The 27185-nt window shown below is 51.2% G+C and overlaps 1 protein-coding gene across 2 annotated transcripts in view; it reads right to left on the bottom strand.

Annotated features, from left to right (window-relative positions):
• Positions 1–27185, bottom strand: part of plekhh1 (pleckstrin homology domain containing, family H (with MyTH4 domain) member 1) — a 165543-nt gene that overhangs the window by 71558 nt on the left and 66800 nt on the right. For both annotated transcript variants that reach the window (XM_038783805.1, XM_038783811.1), the window contains exons 4-7: positions 20567–20716; positions 18668–18751; positions 13580–13661; positions 2955–3916 (exon numbers count right to left, since the gene is read on the bottom strand). In XM_038783805.1, coding sequence (XP_038639733.1) covers positions 2955–3916; positions 13580–13661; positions 18668–18751; positions 20567–20716 — 1278 coding nt within the window. The remainder of the gene's footprint in view (positions 1–2954; positions 3917–13579; positions 13662–18667; positions 18752–20566; positions 20717–27185) is intronic.

Raw genomic sequence — 27185 nt, 5'->3', positions numbered from 1 at the left:
TCTACCCACCCTCTCACCTGCCCCATAGGTAAATTTGCTGAGTGGTGGAGGCTGGCGTCAAGTATCCAGGTTACCCAGTGAAACACAGTCTGGTGGCCAGGCGATGGAGGATGCCTCCTGTTTCGGGTTGGAAGTCCGAATTTAGTTCATTAAAACCCGACAACTGTTAAGTGTCTGCCGGATAAGCTGACCAAGCAAAGTGAAGCACCCCCACCCATGTAAAATTCAGCCCATATTTAGATGGTTCCAAATATAGAAAACCCAGTAAGATAAGGAGTGCTCATTATAAATTTATGCCGAGTACACTGTGAGTCAATTTCCCAAGAAAGCTCAGACATGCAATCCCAGTAATTGTTGTTTTCCTGTGTTTTGGAAAAAAAAACCTGCCTATTTTGAGGATCAGGCAGTCTTCTCTTCAAGTCTGGAACCACATAATCACGTTGTGCGTCTCGTGCCAACCCCAAACACTACTCCGGAGGTGAATGGGAGGGGAGGGGGCAACTTTGTTCTAGAGCTGAGGGGACCCTCCCCAGGAGAATATGCCCCTGGCTGGCAGGAGGATCTGGGAGCGTAAACAGTCCAGCTTAAAGATGTTGGCCTGTTGGTAAGTAGGGCTACAAAACCATGTAACAGGTAGATGGAGCAAGATGCCAGCTCACAAGGCATTGCCAGGCAATCTGTCTGACGTTCACTGCTCACACACACACACACACACACACACACTGACCCTTCAATCTTTCTTGGGATGTGGGTGTTGCTGTCAAGGCCAACATTTGTTGCCCATCCCAAAATTGACCTTGTACCAAATGGTTTGAGGCCATTTCAGGCAGTTAAGAATCAGCCAAATTGCTGTGGATGTGGAGTCACATGTAGGCCAGACCGGGTAAGGACGGCAGATTTCCTCCCCTAAAGGACATTAGTGAACCAGATGTTTTTCTAGGACAATCGACAATATTTTCACGATCACCATTACGGAGATCAGTTTTTAATTTAATTGAATTTAAATTCCACCAGCTGTGGTGGGATTTGAACCCATGTCCCCAAAGCGTTACCCTGGGCCTCGAGATTACTGATCCAGTCATATTACCACGAGGCCATTGTCTCTCCCGTGCCAGGAACAGGACTACTTGCCCTGCTCCAGCCACAATCCCTCACAGCCCCCTCCTCGAGCCAGCCCATCCTTACTCGGTCTGGTCGACTTGTGATTCCAGACCAACAGCAATGTGGCTGACCCTTAACTGCCCTCTGAAATGACCAAGCAAGCCACTCATTTCTCCTGCAATTAGGGATGGGTAACAAATGCTGCCCTTGCCACCGACACCCACACCCCATGAAAGGAATAAAAACAAAATGTTATCTCCTCCATTCAATCAGCCTCACCTCCCTTCAGCTGCCAGGTTACTAACTATTTTGATTGAATCAAATAAACCAAATTAAATAAACTGAGGGACAAATTAAAAGGGGCATCCTCTTAAAGGGATACTGCCTCAAACCAAAAAAAAATCACAAAAACGAAACTTAAAATGTCAAACTAAAATGTGATAAAAAAAAGGTCAATAATGCACTCCAGTCTCTGTGGTACCCAGCGGGCACGGAAGGCCTCAATGGGGCCCGTGGACACTGCATGCACCCTCTCCAAGGAAACCTGACTATAAATGTAGAGGGGAGACAGTCGGGTTGGATTACACTCTCGGCCGCCTGCTGCTGTTTTATGGCGAGTTTGGCCCGGCCCAGGAGCAGGTTCACGAGGAGCTGCTCCTCCCTCCACGTTCCTTTCAGCATCGGGTGCTACCAGGTTTCCAAGAAGCAGGAAACCTGTGTCGGAGGGATTACATTTGAGGTTCAGTGAGAATCAGTTTAAAAGCAAGTAAGTCACCTCCTGACCCCCCCAAAGCCTGTCCACCATCTACAAGGCACAAGTCAGGAGTGTAATGGAATATTCTCCACTTGCCTGGATGAGTGCAGCTCCAATCACCATCCAGGACAAAGCGGCCCGCTTGATTGGCACCCCATCCACAAACATTCAAACCCTCCACCAGCAACATACAGTTGCAGCAGTGTGTACACCTACAAGATGCACTGCAGGAACTCATCAAGGCTCCTTCGCAGCACCTTCACATCTGTGGCCTCTATCGCCCAGGGAAAGGGCAGCAGATACGTGGTAACACCACCACTTGGAGGTTCCCCACCAAGTTATTCACTATCCTGACTTGGAAATATCGCACCGTTCCTCACTGTCACTGGGTCAAAATCCTGGAACTCCCTCTCTAATACTGTAGCACAGTGAGTATGCCTCCACCACACGGACTGCAGCGGTTCAAGAAGGCAGTGACATCCACATTCCGTGAATAAGAAAAACTTATTTAATGTCCACACAGGACAGTAAATGTGATAGTTACTAATTAAGACACTAATTAAGGTGGGATGCATTGGAACGGAATGTCTGCATAATCCAGAAGTTAAATATTCTACTAACCCCACAATCCCCAACCCCCATCCCACTGCGTCCGCTCCCTCATCCGAACCTCTCACCCACCCTGCCGTAGTACTGGGGGAGGGGAGTTGGGAGAAGAAGTGGTGTTAAACTGGGAGTGCGAGAGAGCGTACTGTTATACTCAGGGAGAAGGAGGGTACCATTAAACTAGGGGAGCTAGGAGGAGTGCGATTCAATTGTGGGAGAGAGAGAAAGTGCTGTTATACCAGGGTGGGGAGCCCCATTATACTTGTGTGTGTGTGTGGGGGGGGGGGGGGGGGGGGGGGGCAGGCTCGGACTCTTGTAATCTTAGGGATGGGCAATAAATGCTGGCCTAGCCAGCAGCTCCCAATGCAGTGACAGAATGGAAAGAAAACTCCTAGTAGGGAGGTGTGTGCAGGCCTGAGTGTTGATATACCGAGAGGGGTGGGTCCACGGAGGAGACATTTCTGAATGTTCTGCGGGGAAAGTTTAATCTTACCCAAGATGGGAAGCGATGCAAAGGTGGCGGCGGAGGCTTGCTGATTGAGACACGTTTGCCACTTTCAGAATCCAGTACGTCTTTTGACACGGACAGCAATGGGAGGGAGAGCTCCTGTGTGGGAGAGCCGTCACACTCTTCCGTTTCCATCTGCTCGGGAACATCGTCGATGTCTGTCTCCTGTACCTGGATGGGTTGCCGAGGGAAGGCCATGGGTTTGAAGGAGCAGATGTCAATACACACTATGTGATTGAACCTCTCCGTGCCAGACTGTGGCTGGCTGTAGTGTTTCTTCGCCAGCTGGATGCTGTCCCTTGGCACCAATGGAGTCCTCACCTTGGGCAGGGTCATGCTGGTGCCAATGCTGCTTTCCTTGGCAGTGAAAGTTGGCAGAAGGGGCCTTGGCGAGGGTAGTTTAGCAACTGGGACAGGGGGTATGCCGGCGTTTAGCGCATTGGCCTCACTTGAGGATGAGGAAGAATCCAGCCTCTGTGAGCGGAGCTTGCTGCTGAGCTCGTCAGATGAAACATCCTGGTCCAAGGCCAGCTGCGCGGTGGTCGATGAGGCTGAAGTACTCTTGTTGTCTGATGATGTTCTCTGCACAGCGGTCTCTTTCGTCGTCCGTAATGGGGGCACAGCCTGTTCAGCCCTCGCTTCCTCAAGTTCTGGGCTGTTGTTGACTGTGACATCTGACTGACTATCGAGGGATGAACCAACAGGCTCCAAACTGCACATGTCGGTCTTTACGCTCGCTTGGATTGGACTACAGCTCCGCTGATCTTGGGCGTCGCCCTCTGCTGTTACTGTGGCGCTGTGCTGAAGGGGCTCCTTCCTGTCCTCAGAGGGAAGCTTTACAACTGGGTCAGGAGTCTCCAGTGTGGGGGGTGCCTGTGGAGTTGGTGGCACCGGAGAAGATTCAGAGGTTTCCGTCATATCTGCTCCTGGTCTCTTGCCTTGTAAATCTGTTCAATATAAAATCAGTTGCGTTACTCAGAACCCCACCAGACTATAACAATTAGTAATTGGATGTAGCCTCACTTATGATGGAGATATTTTCTTATTGTCAACAATTAATGGGGGCAGGAGGGGAGGGGTGACAGAAGAGAGAGATTTGTGATGGGGTTGCAGTGTTATGATGGAGGTAGAGGGGTATGACAGAGGAGGGAAAATGTGACTGGGGCAAAAGGGGGGGCTGACTGAAGATTGAGGGCGTGACAGCATGGGACAGAAATGGAATGATGTGGGAAAACTTTAATCTGGGAGCTGGGTGCGGGGTTTGTGGGTCGGAGAATACTGGCAAAAGAGTTCGGATAACCTTATACCAGCAATTTCTCAGCGATAGGTGGGTGTTAGCTGTGGGAGCAGAGGGTTTGAGCACGAGCTGAGGTGGGAACATTGAGCCTTCAGCCCTGTTACAAGGTTACACACTCTCTGCCTGTCTCGACCAGCACTGCTGAATCTTTCACCCCGACCCCTCACATCGCCAATCCCTCCCCCACACAAACCAACGTTCAACTTTTTAGTGTGATCTGGTTCTGGTGCTTGCTGGGAACATCGGTTTGGGGAAATAAGGATTCTTGTCATGGGGGAGGGTGGAGTTTTAAAAATTGTACCCACCCAAGAAATGTTTTATGTGATGTGGGTGTAACTGGCAATGGCTGCATTTCTTGCCCATGTACCCCCAAGTGCCTGAGAACTGAGTGGCTTGCTCGGCCATTTCAGAGGGCAATTCAGAGTCAACCACATTGCCGTGGGTCTGGGGTCACATTTAGGCCAGACCAGATAAGGACGGCAGATTTCCTTCCCTGAAAAGCATTAGTGAACCAGACGGGTTTCTATGACAATTGATGATTCATGATCACCATTACTGAAGTAGGCTTTCAATTCCAGATTTTTATTATTTGAATTTAATTTCCACCTGCTGCTGTGGTGGGATTTGAATTTATGTCCCCAGAGAATTAATCTGGGCTACCGGATTACTGGCTCCGTGACATGCCCACATCACCACCAGTGCCAGGCGCACTGCCCTGCCTCAGCCCTGAACCCTGGACTCCAGACACCTCCACACTCCAGGCACAGTCATCACGAATGTTTTTTAATTTTGAAAGCCAGTAGTGATTCCCGCCGGAGTGACATCCCGGCAACAGAGGGGGGGACATCTAGCACACTCGGAAGCAGCAGCGTTAAACCGTATAATGATATTGAAATACATTTAAATTCATGGAAATTAGATTCATGCGGGGGACTACTTCGCTGGTGGGGAGGACAGGGAGGATCTCAAACTGGGATCTTGCCATCGTCACAAATCCCATTATGGCCCTCTCCCGAGAGTTTGCGGTCATAACGGGATTTGTGCCCCGCATCGGACGGGCCCCGGGAATCGCACAGTGTTAAATCAATAATCTGGACTCTCCTCGTGAATCAATGCTGTGCTCCCCCTCCCCTTTGCCCCATGCCACAGAGAAGTCAAGTCCCTCGGCTGAGTGAGAAACAAGTACAACTGACACTAACAGTGTCTCCAAGTAAAATGAATAAATTTGATTGTGACAACAATAGCGTGACAGAAACTGGCGTGATAAGAACAAGGTTTGCAGAAGTGTGTGTGAACACAAATCTGTTGAATCTAATACATGAAGGTAGCAGTGGTTAGCACTGCTGCTTCACAGCACCAGGAACCCAGGTTAGATTCTGGCTTCAAGTGACAGTCTGTGAGAAATCTGCACTTTCTCCCCGTGACTGTGCGGGTTTCCTCCGGGTTCTCCGGTTTCTTCCCACAGTCCAAAGATGTGCAGGTTAGATGGGGTTATGGGGTTACAGGATTAGGGCTGGGGAGTGGGTCTAGGTAGGGTGCTCTTTCAGAGGGTCTGTGCAGACTAGATGGGCCGAATGGCCTCCTTCTGCACTGTAGGTTCTCTGGGGATAGTGCGGGAATATGGGCCGGGATTCCCCCCTGCCCGGCGGGGCAGGGGGTCCTGGCGTGATGGAGTGGCGTGAACCACTCTGGCATCGGGCCGCCCTAAAGATGCGGATTTCTCCGCACCTTTAGGGGCCAAGCCCTAACCTTGAGGGGCTAGGCCCGCGCCGGAGTGGTTGGCGCCCCGCCGGCCGGCAGGAAAGGCCTTTGGCGCCTTGCCAACCGGGGCCGAAGGGACTTTGCCGGCTGGCGGAAGTCCGCGCATGCGCCAGAGCATCAGCGGCTGCTGACATCATCCCCGCACATGCGCAGGGGAGGGCGTCACTTCCGCGTCCGTCATCGTGAAGGCTATGGCCAATGCGGAAGGAAGAGTGTCCCCACGGCACAGGCTCGCTCGCCGATCGGTGGGCCCCGATCGCCGGGCAGGCCACTGTGGAGGCACCCCCAGGGCCAGATCGCCCCGCGCCCACCCCTCCAGGACCCCGGAGACCACCCGCGCCGCCAGTCCCGCTGGTAAGGGAGGTGTTTTGATTCCCGCCAGTGGGACCGGCATGACAGCAGCGGGACTTCGGCCCATCGCGGGCCAGAAAATCGCTGGGGGGGGGGGGGGGGGCCCGCCGACAGGCGTGGCGCGATTCCCGCCCCCGTCGAATCTCTGGGGCCGGGATTCATGCCGCCCCCCGGCGATTCTCCGACCCGGCGGGGGGTCGGAGAATCAAGCCCATGGTGTCGAGGTAGAAGAGCAGCCAGGAGCGGAGCAGGTCTGAGGGCTTTGGTAAAATTGTGCCTCGTTTAGTATTTTGAAAGCGAGTTCAGGAATTCGCGCCCATTGTTCTTGCAATCTGAGAAATGAAAGGGAGCGTAGGAAAATCCGTCAGTTCTTTTTTATTTTATAAATTTAGATTACCCAATTATTTTTTCCAATTAAGGGGCAATTTAGCATGGCCAATCCACCTACTCTGCACATTTTTGGGTTGTGGGGGCGAAACCCACGCAGACACGGGGAGAATGTGCAAACTCCACACGGACAGTGACCCAGAGCCGGGATCGAACCTGGGACCTCAGCACCGTGAGGCGGTTGTGCTAACCACTGGCCACCGTGCTGCCCTATCCGTCAGTTCTGACCCTTGCCTCATTTCTCTTGATGTAAGAAACAGCTGGATTGGCAAAGTCTGAATGGCCCAACTCAAGGTGTTGGACATTCCTACCTGTTAATCCCTAGTTATTGAATAACAAAGCACAGGATTACATTTCAGACCTGTAAATCGGTCACTGAGTTCCATTAAGTCATTCAGTCAGAATGTTATGGGAAGTGGTCAAACATTAAACCCCAAGATTAGATATTTCCAAAACCAACTAAATGGCTGTCTATTCAATCCTTCAGGTAGTGAGTTGGGCTGTTTTTTTAAACAATTTTTGTCAAGCAAGAGCCAATTCTGGGGAGTGAACCTTGCCGACATTCCTGTCAGAAGGTGAGGGGGACTGAGCCTCAGGACAAAATGGCTGGAGAAAGAAAGACTTGCATTTATATAGCACCTTTCACTGCCTCCGAGTGTCCTAACTTGCTTGATAGATTTTTTAAAAAACTTCTTTTGTGGGATGTGGACATTGCTGGCGAGGCCAACATTTGTTGCCCATCCCTAATTGCCCTTGAACTGAGTGGCTCGCTCGGCCATTTCAGCGGGCAGTTAAGAGTCAACCACATTTTTGAGGCTCTGGAGTCACATTTAGGTCAGACTAGGTAAGGGCGGCGGATTTCCTTCCCGAAAGGGCATTAGTGAACCAGATGGGGTTTTAAACAACAATCGACAATGGTTTCATGGTCACCATTACTGAGGCTAGCTTTCTATCAGCTGTCATTTAAAAAAATATTTAATCATGAGACGCGGACATCACTGGCTAGTCCTTAATTAATTGCCCCTGTGAAGGTGGTGGTGAGCTGCCTCCCTGCAGTCGCTGAGGCGTAGCTACATCCACAATGCTGTTAGGGAGGGGGATCCAGGATTTTGATCCAGCAACAGCCGATATATTTCCAAGTCAGGCTGGTGAGTGGCTTGGAGGGCAATTTTTAGGTAGTGGTGTTCCCATCTGTCTGCTGCTCCTGTCCTTCTAGATGGGAGCAGTCGTGGGTTTGGAAGATGCTGTCTGAAGAGTCTTGGTCAGTTCATGGTGGGATTTGAACCCATGTCCCCCAGAGCATTAGCCTGGACCTCTGGATTACTAGTCCAGTGTCATTTCCTTGGCGCTAACCTCTTGCTTTCTCCAGCTCTCTATCTCCCACTAAGGTGTTGTTTCACCTATTCCTCAAATTCTAGTCAGCTGCTCGAACATCTCCTTCCAAGACTTGCTGTTAGTTTTGGTCTGACTTCCTGCAAAGTGCTGTGGGACACTTCAACATGTTAAAGGTATCAGATAAATACTGGGTGTTGAAACAGCTCTCTATGTCTATATATAAAAACACTGCATCTAGTCAGGCACACTGCATCTTCAGAGCCACACATACACAGAAGCTAATTTCTCCTGCTGATGGTTTCAAATTTATTAAACACTAAGAACATATTGGATGGAGTCTCCCCCTCAAGTGCACAGAGAGCTGGCTGAGGCAGGAAACCCGGCGTGCAGCTTTTCCAGCTGCACAGATGTGTTTTCTCTCCAGATTTTAGAGCGCTCTGTGCACCTTCACCTGGAAATTGGGCGGGATCTACTTGCCACGTTGTGCCCAAAAAGCAGCACAGCGCAACGTGACCGGTAGGTGCCGGAGGTCCCACTTCCGGGATCAATCCGGCACGCCATTCCTCAGGAGATGCAACACGATGGGGAATCCCGCCCATTGTGGGCAGGATCACGTTTTAACAAAGCTGAGGGATCTAGCCCCTTCCCCTTGGAGATCTCAGGCGAGCGCTGTTCAGTGCTGGTCTCGACAATGAGACCAGACAGACCAGACAGATTTTGGGCAGCACGGTAGCATGGTGGATAGCACAATTGCTTCACAGCTCCAGGATCCCAGGTTCGAAACCCGGCTTGGTTCACTGTCTGTGCGGAGTCAGCACTTTCTCCCCGTGTGTGGGTGGGTTTTCTCCGGGTGCTCCAGTTTCCTCCCACAGTCCAAAGATGTGCAGGTTAGGTGGATTGGTCATGATAAATTGCCTTTAGTGTTGGGTTGGGTTACTGGGTGATGGGGATAGGGTGGAGGTGTGATCTTGGGTAGGGTGCTCTTTCAAAGAGCCGGTGCAGACTCGATGGACCGAATGGCCTCCTTCTGCAACTGTAAATTCAATGATTCTATGATCGACACTCAAGGCGTCTCCCAGGGGATTGGAGGCCTTCTGGACAAGGTAATATCCTGGCACTGCTGGTGGTGTGGGCATCCAGCACCCAGCCCTGACTCGGTGTCGTGCTGCAATCCAGCACCCAGCCCTGACTCTGTGTAGTGCTGCAATCCAGCATCCAGACATGCAGCCCTGACCCTGTGCAGTGCTGCAATCCAGCATCCAGACATCCAGCCCTGGCTCTGTGTAGTGCTGCAATCCAGCATCCAGACATCCAGCCCTGACTCGGTGTTGTGCTGCAATCCAGCATCCAGACATCCAGCCTTGACTCGGTGTCGTGCTGCAATCCAGCATCCAGACATCCAGCCCTGACTCGGTGTAGTGCTGCAATCCAGCATCCAGACATCCAGCCCTGAACCTGTGCAGTGCTACAATCCAGCATCCAGACATCCAGCCCTGACCCTGTGCAGTGCTGCAATCCAGCATCCAGACATCCAGCCCTGACTCTGTGCAGTCCTGCAATCCAGCATCCAGACATGCAGCCCTGACTCGGTGTCGTGCTGCAATCCAGCATCCAGCCTTGACTCTGTGTAGTGCTGCAATCCAGCATCCAGACATGCAGCCCTGACCCTGTGCAGTGCTGCAATCCAGCATCCAGACACCCAGCCCTGACCCCATGAGGTGCTGCAACCCAGCATCCAGACATCCAGCCCTGACCCTGTGCAGTGCTGCAATCCAGCATCCAGACATCCAGCCCTGACCCTGTGCAGTGCTGCAATCCAGCATCCAGACATCCAGCCCTGACTCGGTGTTGTGCTGCAATCCAGCATCCAGACATCCAGCCCTGACTCGGTGTAGTGCTGCAATCCAGCATCCAGACATCCAGCCTTGACTCGGTGTCGTGCTGCAATCCAGCATCCAGACATCCAGCCCTGACTCTGTGCAGTGCTGCAATCCAGCATCCAGACATGCAGCCCTGACCCTGTGCAGTGCTGCAATCCAGCATCCAGACATCCAGCCCTGACCCTGTGCAGTGCTGCAATCCAGCATCCAGACATCCAGCCCTGACTCGGTGTCGTGCTGCAACCCAGCATCCAGACATGCAGCCCTGACTCTGTGTCGTGCTGCAATCCAGCATCCAGACATCCAGCCCTGACTCTGTGCAGTGCTGCAATCCAGCATCCAGACATCCAGCCCTGACTCGGTGTAGTGCTGCAATCCAGCATCCAGACATCCAGCCCTGAACCTGTGCAGTGCTGCAATCCAGCATCCAGACATCCAGCCCTGACCCTGTGCAGTGCTGCAATCCAGCATCCAGACATCCAGCCCTGACTCTGTGCAGTCCTGCAATCCAGCATCCAGACATGCAGCCCTGACTCGGTGTCGTGCTGCAATCCAGCATCCAGCCTTGACTCTGTGTAGTGCTGCAATCCAGCATCCAGACATGCAGCCCTGACCCTGTGCAGTGCTGCAATCCAGCATCCAGACACCCAGCCCTGACCCCATGAGGTGCTGCAACCCAGCATTCAGACATCCAGCCCTGACTCGGTGTCGTGCTGCAATCCAGCATCCAGACATCCAGCCCTGACTCTGTGCAGTGCTGCAATCCAGCATCCAGACATCCAGCCCTGACCCTGTGCAGTGCTGCAATCCAGCATCCAGACATCCAGCCCTGACCCTGTGCAGTGCTGCAATCCAGCATCCAGACATCCAGCCTTGACTCTGTGCAGTGCTGCAATCCAGCACCCAGCCCTGACCCTGTGCAGTGCTGCAATCCAGCATCCAGACATCCAGCCCTGACTCGGTGTAGTGCTGCAATCCAGCATCCAGACATCCAGCCCTGAACCTGTGCAGTGCTGCAATCCAGCATCCAGACATCCAGCCCTGACCCTGTGCAGTGCTGCAATCCAGCATCCAGACATCCAGCCCTGACTCTGTGCAGTCCTGCAATCCAGCATCCAGACATGCAGCCCTGACTCGGTGTCGTGCTGCAATCCAGCATCCAGCCTTGACTCTGTGTAGTGCTGCAATCCAGCATCCAGACATGCAGCCCTGACCCTGTGCAGTGCTGCAATCCAGCATCCAGACACCCAGCCCTGACCCCATGAGGTGCTGCAACCCAGCATCCAGACATCCAGCCCTGACTCGGTGTCGTGCTGCAATCCAGCATCCAGACATCCAGCCCTGACTCTGTGCAGTGCTGCAATCCAGCATCCAGACATCCAGCCCTGACCCTGTGCAGTGCTGCAATCCAGCATCCAGACATCCAGCCCTGACTCGGTGTTGTGCTGCAATCCAGCATCCAGACATCCAGCCCTGACTCGGTGTAGTGCTGCAATCCAGCATCCAGACATCCAGCCCTGACCCTGTGCAGTGCTGCAATCCAGCATCCAGACATCCAGCCTTGACTCGGTGTCGTGCTGCAATCCAGCATCCAGACATCCAGCCCTGACTCTGTGCAGTGCTGCAATCCAGCATCCAGACATGCAGCCCTGACCCTGTGCAGTGCTGCAATCCAGCATCCAGACATCCAGCCCTGACCCTGTGCAGTGCTGCAATCCAGCATCCAGACATCCAGCCCTGACTCGGTGTCGTGCTGCAACCCAGCATCCAGACATGCAGCCCTGACTCTGTGTCGTGCTGCAATCCAGCATCCAGACATCCAGCCCTGACCCTGTGCAGTGCTGCAATCCAGCATCCAGACATCCAGCCCTGACTCTGTGCAGTGCTGCAATCCAGCATCCAGACATCCAGCCCTGACTCGGTGTAGTGCTGCAATCCAGCATCCAGACATCCAGCCCTGAACCTGTGCAGTGCTGCAATCCAGCATCCAGACATCCAACCCTGACCCTGTGCAGTGCTGCAATCCAGCATCCAGACATCCAGCCCTGACTCTGTGCAGTCCTGCAATCCAGCATCCAGACATGCAGCCCTGACTCGGTGTCGTGCTGCAATCCAGCATCCAGCCTTGACTCTGTGTAGTGCTGCAATCCAGCATCCAGACATGCAGCCCTGACCCTGTGCAGTGCTGCAATCCAGCATCCAGACACCCAGCCCTGACCCCATGAGGTGCTGCAACCCAGCATTCAGACATCCAGCCCTGACTCGGTGTCGTGCTGCAATCCAGCATCCAGACATCCAGCCCTGACTCTGTGCAGTGCTGCAATCCAGCATCCAGACATCCAGCCCTGACCCTGTGCAGTGCTGCAATCCAGCATCCAGACATCCAGCCCTGACTCGGTGTCGTGCTGCGATCCAGCATCCAGACATGCGGCCCTGACCCTGTGCAGTGCTGCAATCCAGCATCCAGACATCCAGCCCTGACTCGGTGTCGTGCTGCAATCCAGCATCCAGACATCCAGCCTTGACTCTGTGCAGTGCTGCAATCCAGCACCCAGCCCTGACCCTGTGCAGTGCTGCAATCCAGCATCCAGACATCCAGCCCTGACTCGGTGTCGTGCTGCAATCCAGCATCCAGACATCCAGCCCTGACCCTGTGCAGTGCTGCAATCCAGCATCCAGACACCCAGCCCTGACTCTGTGTAGTGCTGCAATCCAGCATCCAGACATCCAGCCTTGACTCTGTGTAGTGCTGCAATCCAGCATCCAGACATCCAGCCCTGACCCTGTGCAGTGCTGCAATCCAGCATCCAGACATCCAGCCCTGACTCTGTGCAGTGTTGCAATCCAGCATCCAGACATCCAGCCCTGACCCTGTGCAGTGCTGCAATCCAGCATCCAGACACCCAGCCCTGACTCTGTGCAGTGCTGCAATCCAGCATCCAGACATCCAGCCTTGACTCTGTGTAGTGCTGCAATCTTTTAGAAGAGCCTTTAAGCCAAGGTGCAATCTGACATCGGCCAAGTGCCAGATTAGAATTATGCCCTCAATTCCCAGGACCCCAGAGGAAACAGCTCTTCACAACCAATTAATCACCTTTAAACCATAATCATGGTCGTAATGTGTGAAATGTGGTAGTCAATTTGTGCATAGCAAGCTCCCACAAACAGCAATGTGGTAAATGAGCTGATGACAAGATTTTGTCATGTTGATTGAAGGATAGCTATTGGCCAGGACAAAGTGGAGGAGTGAACAGTTTGAGTTGCACATATAACGGTGAATGGCAGGAACAATGTGCCCTGGGGGAGGTGGATTAAACCGGCAGGTTTAAGAGGGAACCGGAAGATGATTTTGAAGATAGCATCTTTGAAGGGCATGAAAGCTAGAATGGGAATTTTTCTTTTGAATTTCGGGACCACCCAGATAGACCAAGGATTTTGTCTGTCACTTCACAATCTTATGTTACCACGCGTCAGTCAGTGCACAGGAGCATCTTGTTCTAAGATAGCCAAACAAGAATATGAAGAATAAAAAGTGTCGCCACTTTTCACAATTTAATTCTTTCTGCTTCCAAATTTCTGTGAAGGTAGAGTCTCTGTACCTTGAATCTTGGCGTGCAGGGTTTGAATCTGCTCAGCTTGCTTCTGGGTGGTTACTTTGAGATGATGGTTTTCGAATTCCAGCTTTAAAAAGCAAAATCAAAACAAAGTAAGTAAGGGATTTGCATTTAGACAGCACCTTTCTTTCACCTTCTTCGAGCAACCTCACAACCAATCAGGAAGGTGTGAAATGTCGGGCTGCATTTCTCCACCCTGGGTTTCTTTTCCCGAGGCCCAGGAGCATTTTTTTGGCTTGCGATCCTGATCACCGAAGCAGCTGTACCGCTGGCCCAATTTGCCGGGAGACATCAGGTTGAGAGGGTGCCTGCCGGGTGGGCATCCAATGGGGGTGGGGGGGGGGGGGGTGGTAGGCGGGTTTAGGGTGATTCAGGGTGCGTGAATTAAAGAGTGGATGGTGATCTTCGCTGCATCTGCAGAGAGTGGGCTGCCGAGGTCAATGGAAGGAGGGAGGGCAGAGCGGAACAGGTGAGCAAAGCAGCTGGAGGAGAGACTAAGCCACTTCTTCACCAGAATACCACACCTGGCAGCAGGTGTTCAGACGACAATCATTCAGCCGTAAGCCTCTGCCTCAGGCCTGAGATGACCTCAGGCCTGCCCATTTGCCCCTACAATGTGTGGGGGGACGGGGGACGGGTGTGGTTTCATGCTATATTCAAGGCACTCCCATCTCCTGCTCGTGCACTCGCCTCCTGTGAGTTCACGATTGTCAGACTCTACGGGGTAGCCCCTGAACTCTGCAACAGAATTTCATTGCTGTCAGAAAATGAATTGCTTCTGTAACAACCTTAACTGGCTTCCGCCTCGACTGAGCGGGTCGCCATAGTGCACAGAAACAAGTTAAGCGGGAGAAGGCAAGAATACGTTGGCATTCTTGCCCAACACCACCTTTTCTGATTTTCCTTGCCTCCAATTCCTCCCCCCTTTCAAGAGCTCACCCTCCCTGTAGTCTCTGTTGAAATTTAGGTAAAGCAATCTTGGAATAAGCTGTGTAATACACAAAGACACAATGGAAACTGGTAATTGGATCCCTCGCTGAATGACACCACCTTGTGAAGCTGTATTACCCACAGTACCTGTGACTAATCCCACTTCCTCACTCCCATCTGACAATTTTCGATCCATCCTAGTCTGAAAGGCCGCAGGAAAATATTGTATTTTCTGAGGCGAGAAAAATTAGACTTACAGTCTGGTGTTCAATCCATAAGGAACACGCTTCATTGTGAGTACTACTTTCTCAAAGCAGCATTAGCACAAATCTATTCCTTTTGGTTCAGATGAATGGGAATGCAATTGAAAACTGAAGGATGAACAAACGGACCAAATATTCCTCTTGGCTGAGGAAAAGCTGGCCTGCCCACTTTCATGATTCGCACACCCGACCCTCGTGTTACTTCATATGCCAATTTTGTCTTTACACACTGGGCTGGGTATGCAGTGCTGTTTGAGAGTCACTAACCAGTGCAGGTGGAGTGTGGTTGTAGAACTGGGCCAGTTAGAAGCCTCCCTTGATTCTCCCACATGGGCTGGGATTCTCCGAGGATTCTCTGACGCCCATTCTCGGGGGTGGAGAATGGGCTTCAGACCCACAATCGGGTCCAACGCCACTCCCGTGATTCTCCGAGGTCCAGAGAATCGGTGCCAATCGCACAAGCGCGGTTGACGCGGCGCTGGTCGGGCGCCATTGAAAGATTCTCCGTCGACAACTGGCCGAGTTCTCGCCGGCGTTATTCACTCATGGTTCCACCTGACGGGAGCTCGGAGTGGCGGCTGCGGACTCAGTCGGCGGCCGCCCTGGTGGGGAGCGGGGGAATCCGTCACCGGGTTTGGGGGGGGGGGGGGGGGTTGCCTCCAGGACAGCCAGGTTCGCGATCGGGGGCCACCGATTGGCGGACGCTCGCAATCCCGGAGGAGGCCTACGTTATTGGTGCCGGCCCATGGTGCGGGTCCACCATGTTGCGTGGGGCCACCGCAGGCGACTGCTGCCGCATGCACGGACCCACGGCCAGAAGTGCAGGGCCCCGTTTCGGCAGCCAGAGCTGTGAGGAGCACTCCGGGGCCCTGCTAGCCCCCTGCAAAACGGAGAATCACTCTGGACTTTCTCTAGGAAGGTCCAGAGTGATTCGTGCCCGATTTCTCGCGGGCGTGGGAACATAGCCCCATTATCAGAGAATTCCGACCATTTTCTCCCAGCTCCCAACAGTGTTTAAAGGCTCCCTGAACGTCACCCTCACCCCCTACCCACTGTCATGCCATACCATATCCCTTCAGATTGCTATGCTACCTCTATGCTCCCATGTGTTCTTCATAACCACTCAGATTCCCCTGTACCAACTCTCTGCCCCGAAATATTCTCCTTGCCTCCTCAGATTTCCCCATATTATTGATACAGAGAAACAAATTGCATTCTGGAATATGAAAAAAAATCTTGTAATACTTGTAATTCTATTAATTTGTAGAAACCACATGAAAGGGACAATTGCTTATTACAACCTCTTGAAATGCCCATTCATTCTCAGACATTGATCATTTTTGACTGGATTATGATGCGCTTTCTTCATTAGAAAAGCACTGTAATACATGCGAACAAATACACAAAGATCAATATAAGCGTCAACTTACCTGGGATCCTAATGATGAATCACTACATTAAAAACACATCCATGTCACACTGTCGTAACTTAACGCGACATTTGAAGTTGTGATATTCCAGACACCTCAGCGGGTTTCCCGTTTTCTTCACCAATCTCAAACCTCCCATGAATTTACTGGGTGCGCAAAACACTAGATGAAAATGGTGAGCAGGTGGAAACCTGATTTTAACCCCCCCCCCCATTTAAAATGAGGAACCCGACCTCAGTGGTTGCGGGTTTGCCTTTAACACACTAGGCCCTCCCGGCTCACAGAAAAACCCAGAGGAAAACGGTGCGGAGTACGGAGGAAAGTCGGATTTCCTCCAACTAAAAATTAAACGTGGCCACTCGAGCACTGAAATGCAACCCCCGAGCCGTGTCAAAAACTCAGCCCCACGTGTTTGATAAAGTACCACACGAAAGTGATGTGCATGGATTACAGTGTCAACGGTAAGCATGAATATGAATTTGGGATAAGCAGGGAAGAGACTGTTGAACAGTTGAAAGCTCAAATGGTAAACAGATGAGCCCCCCCCCCCCCCCGCCCAACTGCCCCCCCACCACCACCTCCCAACCAAAGGGGATAAATAATATGTAGTACTGAGGTTCTCCACTTCCTCCATCTGAGTCAGGTTGAGTTAGTCTGTACTGAGGAGAGGGATGCAGGGCCCATGGAACCAACCAAAGGACGCTGAAACAAAGTGAAAAGCAATTGGCAATCCCGCCCTTCCCATCATCCAGTGACCCCGATTGGAATTATTCTGGGATAGCAGCGTTAAGTGATGAGGATAGATTGAATGGGCTCAGCCTGTCTTCCCCAAGTATGGAAGATTAAGGGGTGAGTTACTGGAGGTAATTGAAGATGATTTATAGGGTAGATAAAGAGTATAGGATTTTCCCATCCCCTCCACAGCAGGATTTGCTGAGGCGGAGGCGGCCTGCCATGAGCCAGTGGCAGGATCTTCCGGTCCCGCTGGAAACGGGTTTTCCCACTGCTCAGGAACCAGGGCAAGGGGTCGGCACAGGCAGGACCGTGAAGATCCCATCAGTGGGAAAATCCCGCCCAGTGTAACTATTTCCTCTGGTGAGCAGAGTCCAGGACACGGGGACAGAACCTTAAAATTATAGCTAGGCCGTTGAGGTCGACTGTCAGGAAGCACTTCCTCACACAAAGGGAATTCTGGAACACTGCAGAAGGATAATATAAACAAAGAGCAGGACTTTCTTCCAAATGGTTAAGTCCAGGCTCGGTGTTTAATAATATTTTGACATCTTGGCCCAGGAATGCACGTTACTCATCTCATGATAACAGCGGGTTAGAGGTCAAGGAATGTGCCGAGATTCCGGAATGATGATGTATTGCCTGGATGCAGCACCAGGTGCGAGCGCAGGAAGGCGTGAATTCAAACTCTGGTCTTCAGCAAGTTAGGCACTTTCAGCATGCCATAACCATCCGAGGTGGCGGAGGGAAGATGGGGAGAATATGACAGGGTTCCTCCCTCTAGTCGCTAGCGAGAGACTTTTGCGCGAAGAGACATGTGAGTCTAGATCAGACGAACGCAACATTCCCTTCCTACCAATGGGATAAAGCCTTTGGGTGAGGAGCAGGGAAAGTGAAAATGACTCTTCTCTCCATGTACTGAATTTGTCGTTATTTTCTTTCAATTCTCCTCTCTGGTTTTTTTCCATTCATTCAAGGGCTCCGGAGTCCAGGCCAGCATTGTTGCCCATCCCTAATTGTCCTCGAAAAGGTGGTGCTGAGTGACCTTCTCGAACCACTGCAGTCCATCTGGTGCAGGTACACCCACTGTGCTGTTAGGGAGGGAGTTCCAGGACTTTGACCCAGCGAAGGTGAAGGAATGCCGATATATTTCCAAGTCTGATGGTGTTCCCATGTATCTGTGCCAAGCCTTATCAACAGGGAAAGAAGACTGGTCACTCTCATCGAATTGTTCCTCGCCGGCCCAGGTTTGTTCATAAGGAGCACCCACTGTGGGCCCAAATCGTGGGTATGGGAGGAAAGGGAGGATTCTTGAAAGAATCCAGGAAAAATTGGAACTGATTGGTATTTTATATGGATTTATATGTTGCACTCACTTTGAAGTCTATGGTGATCTATGGCACACCGCTCATTAGCAATTGTGCTTGACGCCAATGTAAATTCCTGCTGGCGTGATGCAAGATTGAAAGACCTGCAGGATGCCAGTGGGAAGCTGTTTTAATGAGCATCCATAATATGCAAATGAACACAAATGGCGTTTGTGCCACTGATCTGCCGTCGGGGGAATTGCAACGGGATTTTATGTTGCCGGGTAGCCGACTTTTCAGCTCCCACCAGATTCACCGTGTCCGCCTGCCATCAAAGCCGGATGGAAGAATTCCGGGCGATGTTGCAAAGCCGCCTCAAGGTTAAACCACAAACTAAAACTCAGGACTTACTTCTCTTAACTTGAAAGTCACCCACTCTTTGATTCTGGCTGCCTTCTCCTCAATCACCTTGGCTTCCTGGGCTCTTAACTGGTTCTGAGAAATGTAATTCGTAATGAAGGTAATTAAAATAATTTTCATATCTTGAGCAGGAATAAAGTTCCAAATTTAAAAATTGAACATAAACCAGTAATACAGGACAAAACATAAAGAAGGTGTGTTCCCCAACAGGGGAAACCCCGTAGAAGAGGTTGGCACTCTGGTACATTACTGGGGTAGTGCTGCACTGCCGGAGATGCTGCAGTTTGGGTGAGCCTAAGATGCCCTCTCAGTCGGCACATGGCATTATTCTGAAGAGCAGGTGACTTCTCCCCAGTGTTTTGCTCAATATTTATTCCCTCAACATCACAAAATCAGATTATTTGGTTACTATTGCACTGCAGCTTCAGGGTGCTTGCTGTGCACAAATTTCCTGCCATGTTGTAATGGCTACCTCACATCAAACGTGTAACACATTTTAATCCATATGTCCATTGTATATGTAAATAATCTGAGGGCCAGTTCCTGTCCATGCTTTTGCCTCCATTTTGTTTTCAGACTAAAATTTAGATACACACCATGAGTTAATTATAGCCACCTGTTGAGGTCAGCATCACTGGTTATCAAATCTGGGATCTTCCTTTTATATACACATATATAATCCCTTCCACACCTCTCAAACCCTTAACCTTTTATTTTTAAATTCATGTTGACGGGATGTGTGCTTCACTGGGCCAGCATTTGTTGTCCATCCCTAGTTGCCCTCAAGACTGTGGTGATAAGCTGCCTTTGTGAACCATTGCAGTCCGTGTGGTTTAGGTACACCCACTGTGCTATTAGAGAGGGAGTTCCAGGATTTTGACCCAGCGACAGTGAAGGAACAGCGATATAATTCCAAGTCAGAATGGTGAGTGACTTGAAGGGGAATTTCCAGGTGGTAGTGTTCCCATGTATCTGCTGTCCTTGTCCTTCTAGATGATTATGGTCATGGGTTTGGAAGGTGCTGTCAAAGGAGTCTAGGTGGTTTCCTACAGGGCATCTTGTAGATAGTACACACGGCTGCCATGTTGTTGGTGGTGGAGGGAAGTGAATGTTTTTGGATGGGATGCCAATCAACCTGGTTGCTTTGTCCTGGATTGTGTTGAGCTTCTTGAGTGTTGTTGAAGCTGCACTCATCCAGGCAAGTGGAGAGTATTCCATTACACTTCTGACTTGGACCATATAGGTGGCAACAGGATTTGGGGAGTCAGGAGGTGAGTTACTCGCTGCAGGATTCCTAGTCTCTAACCAGCTCTTGGAGCTGCAGTATTTATATGGCTAGCCTAGTTCAGTTTCTGGTCAATTGTAACCCCCAGGATATTAATTGTGAGGGACTCAGCGATGGTAATACCATTGAGTGACCTCCACCACCTCGGAGGACAAGGGAAGCAGGTGCATGGGAACACCACCACCTGCAAGTTCCACTCCAAGTTACGCACCATCCTTTCTTGGAACTATATTGTTGTTCCTTCACCATCGCTGGGTTAAAATCCTGGAACTATCCCCTAACAGCACTGTGGGTGTACCTTCCCCACATGGACTGCAACATTTCACAAAGAAGGTCCATCATGCCTTCTCAAGGGCAATTAGGGGTGGGCAACAAATGTCAACCTTACAGTGACACCCATATCCTGGGAACGTATTGAAAGCTACATTGGGTTATAACCATATAGGGTTTCAGGGAGACCCTCGAGACTTGATCATCAATGTGAGGGAAGAAAAACAAAAATTAAAATATTTTTCAAGGTCTTGCCTGGTTTTTCGAATAACCTGAAGATTTATGACTGCAATTGTGATACCCGGTTCCAAACACAAACTGTTTTGTAGAGGTACCTGTTTGTCCAATTGTTGTTCCAGCCTCTGAATCACATCGTCCTTTTCCTGCAGTGTATTGGTTACTTCTTGGTACCTCTTGAATAAACTGTTCTCTGATTCGCTGGTCTGGACATTCGCCACTTTCAATTTCTCCCTCATTGCCTGCACCTGAAGAGGGTTAAAAGGAAAACAATTGTTCAGTAGAAACATTTTACAGGAAAGGCACTGTTGTTGCTAATAGAATGAATGAATGGACACTGCTAGATGAAGCTAGGGATGACAAGGATATGCTGTGACCTTCGGCCCACGTATGATTAAGTAATTAAAATCCTTGTATACAGTGATGGGGAGGAAAGGATGCACACTCAATTTAATTTATTCTCACTGGTGGCTTCTCTCGCCTTGGTGGACCTGAGTCACCTTCTTTCAGCGCCATGTGGCTGAGTGGCAGAGTGGCTGAGCTGGCACTCACTGGCTTGGCCAATTCCTTCCCTTGCCTCTCAGGTGCCAGCCTTGGCTCAATGGTAGTCCTTTTATTTTGACGTACAGTCACTGTTGTGAAGTAGGAGAATGCAAACCAATTAGCACACAGGAAGGTTCACACAAACAGCAATGGTATAATGGCCAGGAAATATTTCTGGGATGGCACCTCAAGAGGGCAGCACTCCCTCAGTTCGACATCTCTGACAGGGCAACACTCCCTCAGTTCGACATCTCCGACAGGGCAGCCCTCCCTCAGTTGTACACCTCCAACAGGACAACACTCCCTCGGTTCGACACCTCCGACAGGGCAACACTCCCTCGGTTCAACACCTCCGACAGGGCAACACTCCCTCGGTTCAACACCTCCGACAGGACAACACTCCCTCAGTTCCACACCTACGACAGGGCAACACTTCCTCAGTTCGACACCACTGACAGACCCTCAGTTCCACACCTCTGACAGGACAACAATCCCTCAGTTCTACACCTCCAATAGGCCAGCACTCCCTCAGTTCTATATCTCCGAAAGTGCAGCACTCTCTCATTTCTACACTTCAGACAGGCCAACACTCCCTCAGTTCTACACCTCTGACAGGCCAGCACTCCCTTAGTTCTACACCTATGACAGGGCAGCGTTCCCTCAGTTCCACACCTCTGACAGGGCAGCACTCCCTCAGTTCCACACCTACGACAGGCCAACACTCCCTCAGTTCTATATCTCTGACAGGGCAACACTCCCTCAGTTCCACACCTCTGACAGGGCAGCATTCCCTCAGCTCCACACCTCTGACAGGGCAGCACTCCCTCAGTTCCACGCCTCTGACAGGGCAACACTCCCTCAGTTCCACGCCTCTGACAGGGCAGCACACCCTCAGTTCCACACCTCTGACAGGGCAGCACACCCTCAGTTCCACACCTACGACAGGGCAGCACTCCCTCAGTTCCACACCTACGACAGGGCAGCACTCCCTCAGTTCCACACCTACGACAGGGCAGCACACCCTCAGTTCTATATCTCTGACAGGGCCGCACTCCCTCAGTTCCACACCTCTGTCAGGGCAACGCTCCCTCAGTTCTACATCTCTTACAGGGCAGCACTCCCTCAGTTCCACACCTACGACAGGGCAACATTCCCTCAGTTCCACACCTCTGACAGGGCAACAACCCCTCAGTTCCACACCTCTGACAGGGCAGCACTTCCTCAGTTCCACACCTACGACAGGGCAACACTCCCTCAGTTCTACACCTCCGACAGGGCAACACTCCCTCAGTTCCACACCTACGACAGGGCAACACTCCATCAGTTCCATACCTCTGACAGGGCAGCACTCCCTCAGTTCCACACCTACGACAGGGCAACACTCCATCAGTTCCATACCTCTGACAGGGCAGCACTCCCTCAGTTCCACACCTTCAACAGGGCAACACTCCCTCAGTTCCACACCTTCAACAGGGCAACACTCCCTCAGTTCCACACCTACGACAGGGCAACACTCCCTCAGTTCTACATCTCTGACAGGGCAACACTCCCTCAGTTCCATACCTCTGACAGGGCAGCACTCCCTCAGTTCCACACCTACGACAGGGCAACACTCCCTCAATTCTACATCTCTGACAGGGCAGCACTCCCTCAGTTCTACATCTCTGACAGGGCAACAATCCCTCAGTTCCACACCTATGGCAGGGCAACACTCCATCAGTTCTACATGTCTGACAGGGCAGCACTCCCTCAGTTCCACACCTTCAACAGGGCAGCACTCGCTCAGTTCCACACCTCTGACAGGGCAGCACACCCTCAGTTCCACACCTCTGACAGGGCAACACTCCCTCAGTTCCACACCTACGACAGGGCAGCACTCCCTCAGTTCCACACCTCTGACAGGGCAGCACTTCCTCAGTTCCACACCTCTGACAGGGCAGCACACCCTCAGTTCCACACCTCTGACAGGGCAACACTCCCTCAGTTCCACACCTCTGACAGGGCAGCACTTCCTCAGTTCCACACCTCTGACAGGGCAGCACTCACTCAGTTCCACACCTACGACAGGGCAGCACTCCCTCAGTTCCACACCTCTGACAGGGCAACATTCCCTCAGTTCCACACCTATGACAGGGCAGCACTCCCTCAGTTCCACACCTCTGACAGGGCAACACTCCCTCAGTTCCACACCTACGACAGGGCAGCACTCCCTCAGTTCCACACCTATGACAGGGCAACACTCCCTCAGTTCCACACCTACGACAGGGCAGCACTCCCTCAGTTCCACACCTCTGACAGGGCAGCACTCCCTCAGTTCCACACCTCTGACAGGGCAGCACTCCCTCAGTTCCACACCTACGGCAGGGCAACACTCCCTCAGTTCCACACCTACGACAGGGCAACACTCCCTCAGTTCCACACCTACGACAGGGCAGCACTCCCTCAGTTCTACCCCTCCAGCGAAAGTTCATTCTGGTGAGCTCCCTGCGATTTATCCTCCGTGTCCAATGGGGCGATTTATTTCCACATTCTAATGTACCATTGATAAGCATATCATAAAGGGGAGCATGGTGGCGCACTGATTAGTACTGCTGCCTAACGGCGCTGAGGTCCTTGGTTTGATCCTGGCTCTGGGTCACTGTCTCTCTGTGTGTGCGTAGGTTTTGCCCCCACAACCCAAAGATGTGCAGGGTAGGTGGATTGGCCAGTCTAAATTGCCCCTTAATTGGAAAATGAATTGGGTACTCTTAAATTTTTAGAAAACAAAAGATGATCATATCTTATATGTTGGAGCTAAGGGGGGAGGTCCTGCTGAATTCCGACTCGCAGCTGGGGGTAGTGGGGGGGAGGGGCCAACCTTCTCTCAGTTCTGTTGGAGACATAAACAGAGAGATGATGTTACCTAGAATTGACAGCACAGATGCAGGCCGTTCACAGGTATACGCTGATGTATATTCTTCCCAAGAGCTTCCTCCCTTTAGTGTATCTAACCCCATCAGCATATCCTTCCATTAGGTTCCCTCTTGAGTTTACCGAGCTTCCTCTTGAAATAAACAATGCTATTTACCTCAACTATTCCATATTCTAGCTACTGTCTGGATAAAGATGTTTCTCATGTGTAGTCTATGGGAGTTACTGGTGGATGTCTTACATTTAAGGCCTGTAACTTTAGACAAACCCATGTAAAAACATTTTTCTCTACATCTCCCCTCATCAAATCCCTCCATAATTGTAAAGACTTTTATTAGGTGGCCACTCAGCCTTTTCTTTTTTGAGACAAAAGAGCTCAGTCTTTCATTCCTTCCCGATGATTATAGTGTTACGGGTAAAGGATTGGACAGAAGGAAGAAGCTGAGGAAATGACCACCCAAGACTTTGTTTAATGTCTGCTCTTAAAGTCGGCTAAACAAAGCTTGCATTGGGCTGTAACCTGAAGCCATCCATTCTCCACACAAGGTCACCGTCCAAAGTACCCCTATAGCTCCCACACACACAAAAAAAACAGTGGAGGCTAAATCTGTTTTGCAGACGGTAACAGATCAAACTTCGGAGGCCCTCACTAGTGTTGACACAACACAACTCTGTGACCGAATGCTCACAAAGGAGACAGTTATTGACACTCAAGCACAGAGTGTGGGAAAGCTAACCCTCCCAACACCCCACTCATAACCTTCCGCCTTGACACACACTCAGTCTTAATAATGGGCCTCCGCTTCCTGGTAATTGAGTAAAGTGCCAACCTTGACAACACAAGAGAGGGCTAATCGTCGGAATTCTTTTGACAATCTGTCCATATGGCTAATGACGGGCCTAAATCCTTTGAAGTTTCACCTAGAAGCCTTGGGGTGAAGTCTCGATTGCTGCATGGTTTTAACTCTCACGCTGCTGGTCTAAAGCCGAGAATTTTCTGATGACTGGAGAATGAACTGTGAGGAAACATACTGGACCATCACTATTTAATGGTGACTGAGTCCAATGTGAACATGGAGAAGCCGGATTGGAGGTCTGAAAATCCCTACCCGTATAATAATCATTTTTATTGTCACAAGTCGGCTTACATTAACACTGCAATGAAGTTACTGTGAAAAGCCCCTAGTCGCCACATTCCGGCACCTGTACGGATACACAGAGGGAGAATTCAGAACGTCCAAATTACCTGCAGACAGGTTTCTCTCAGTCTAGCTGCTATTCGCTTCACTGGGAATCAGAATCCAGATTGCAGGTAGAAGACACTTTAAATTGTGAGCTGAGTTTCAATTAGGGGTTCCAACTCCGACTCAACATCTTCCTGGAGGTTTTGCAACAGGGAGGAGACATGGGGCCAATTTTGGTGGGGGGGGGGGGGGGGGGGGGGGGGGGGGGTCATGGTGGCACAGAATTGCTGCCTCACAGCACCAGGGACCCGGGTTCAATTCCGATCTTGGGTGGCTGAGTGGAGTTAGCACGTTCTCCCCGTGTCTGCATGGGTTTCCTCTGGGTGTCCAAAGATCTGCAGGTGAGATGGATTGGCCACGCTCAATTCCCCCCTAGTGTCCAAAGGTTAGGTGGGGTTACAGGGGTCAGGCACAGGGAGTATGCCTAGGTAGAGTGCTCTTTCAGAGGGCCAGTGTGGACTCGATGGGCCAAATGGCCTCCTTCTGCACTGCAGGGATCCTGTGGTTCTACGGCAGAAACCTTCTGAGAAGGACGTTTAATAAAGCACATTTTTGAAACAGAAAGAGAAGAAACACAAAGACAGCGAAGAAGCCAAACTCCTGCCTAAGAACCATCAGGAGACAAAGACATTGGGCTGCCCTTCACTCCTCCATTTCAGGATCTGAGCCAGGGCTTTCATTATAGGGCTTTGTAATAACCTAAGCTGGAGGGAACAAGACAAATTAGACAAGCATCCATGGTCAATCAATTTTCTTAAACCTCCAGATTTCAACGGATCAGTAGAATTAGATGTCTACATCATTTCAAAGACTTTATTCCAGGGAAAGCAAATGTCACCAAAGAACTTTCAAACTCTCATGACCAAAGTGCATGCTACCATTTGTAATCTCACAATCTTTTCTTGACTGTGCATGTGTCTGTATGGATGCTAAGTGGGTGTGGTTACATACATATTTGAGTATTGAATAATAAATATTTATCTTTCTCTTCAGACTTATGGGGTTGGATTCTCCGTTTCAGTGGCTAAGTTCCGGCTCGGACGGAGAATTCGCGGGAGGTTTACGATGAAATAATCAGCACCGACCCCTCACTGGTTCCAGGACCTGTGAGGGGCTAGCAGTGGTGCCGGGTGAAACTCCCGGCTCCCGCACCGAAAACGGCCAGAGAATGGCCGGGTCCGTGGCCGAGCATACGCAAGGCGACAATCTGCAGCGATCACGCCGTACAACATGGCATGCGGGGACCAGACCCGCCATCCGCGACCGCACAGCCCACCCCCACCAGTCGCCCCAGCCCTCGCGGAAGCCCCCCAGCCAGCGGCACGGACCCCGGCCGAGTGTGCCGCCGCTGGACACAATCTATAGCTGCCAGGCCGGGGTCCCGACCGCTGAGTCCACACATGTCCCGCGCTGTCGGGAACTCGGCCCATCGGGGTGGGGCATCGTGGGAGGGCCTGCCGATGACACGGCAACACCATTGCAACGGCACGGGCCATGCAACGCAATTACGTCATTTCCGAGGGGGCGGAGCATGACTGATCGGTTTCAAACTGCCGCTGGCCCCCATTTGGGCATCGGAGTCGATTATCCGCCTGATCGCCGATTACGATATCGGCGTCGGGCAGCGGAAAATCCCACCCATCACCTTTCCTGCATGGTTGCCCAATCAAAATCCTGAAACACCCTCCATAACAGCACTGTGGGTGTACCTACACCACATGAACTGCAGCGGCTCAAGAAGATAGCTCACCGCCACCTTCTCAAGGGCAATGAGAGATGGGCAACAAATGTTGACCATTTAACAATGACAACTTGAATGTTTATAACACCTTTAATGCAGATAAACATCCCAGGCATTTCACAGAGCAATCATCAGAGATGAACAATTTTGGCCTCCTTACCAAGGAAGGGTATGCTTGGTACAGAAGGCGTGCAACAAAGGTTCACTGGACAAATACCTGGGATGAGAGGATTGTCCTATGAGAGATAGATCAGATAGACCTAAATTTGCTGGATAGAA

Source organism: Scyliorhinus canicula, chromosome 2, assembly GCF_902713615.1.
Source record: "Scyliorhinus canicula chromosome 2, sScyCan1.1, whole genome shotgun sequence".
Lineage (NCBI taxonomy): Eukaryota > Metazoa > Chordata > Chondrichthyes > Carcharhiniformes > Scyliorhinidae > Scyliorhinus > Scyliorhinus canicula.
The sequence above is the reverse complement of the archived record's forward strand: the minus strand, read 5'-3'. Positions and strand labels throughout refer to the sequence as shown.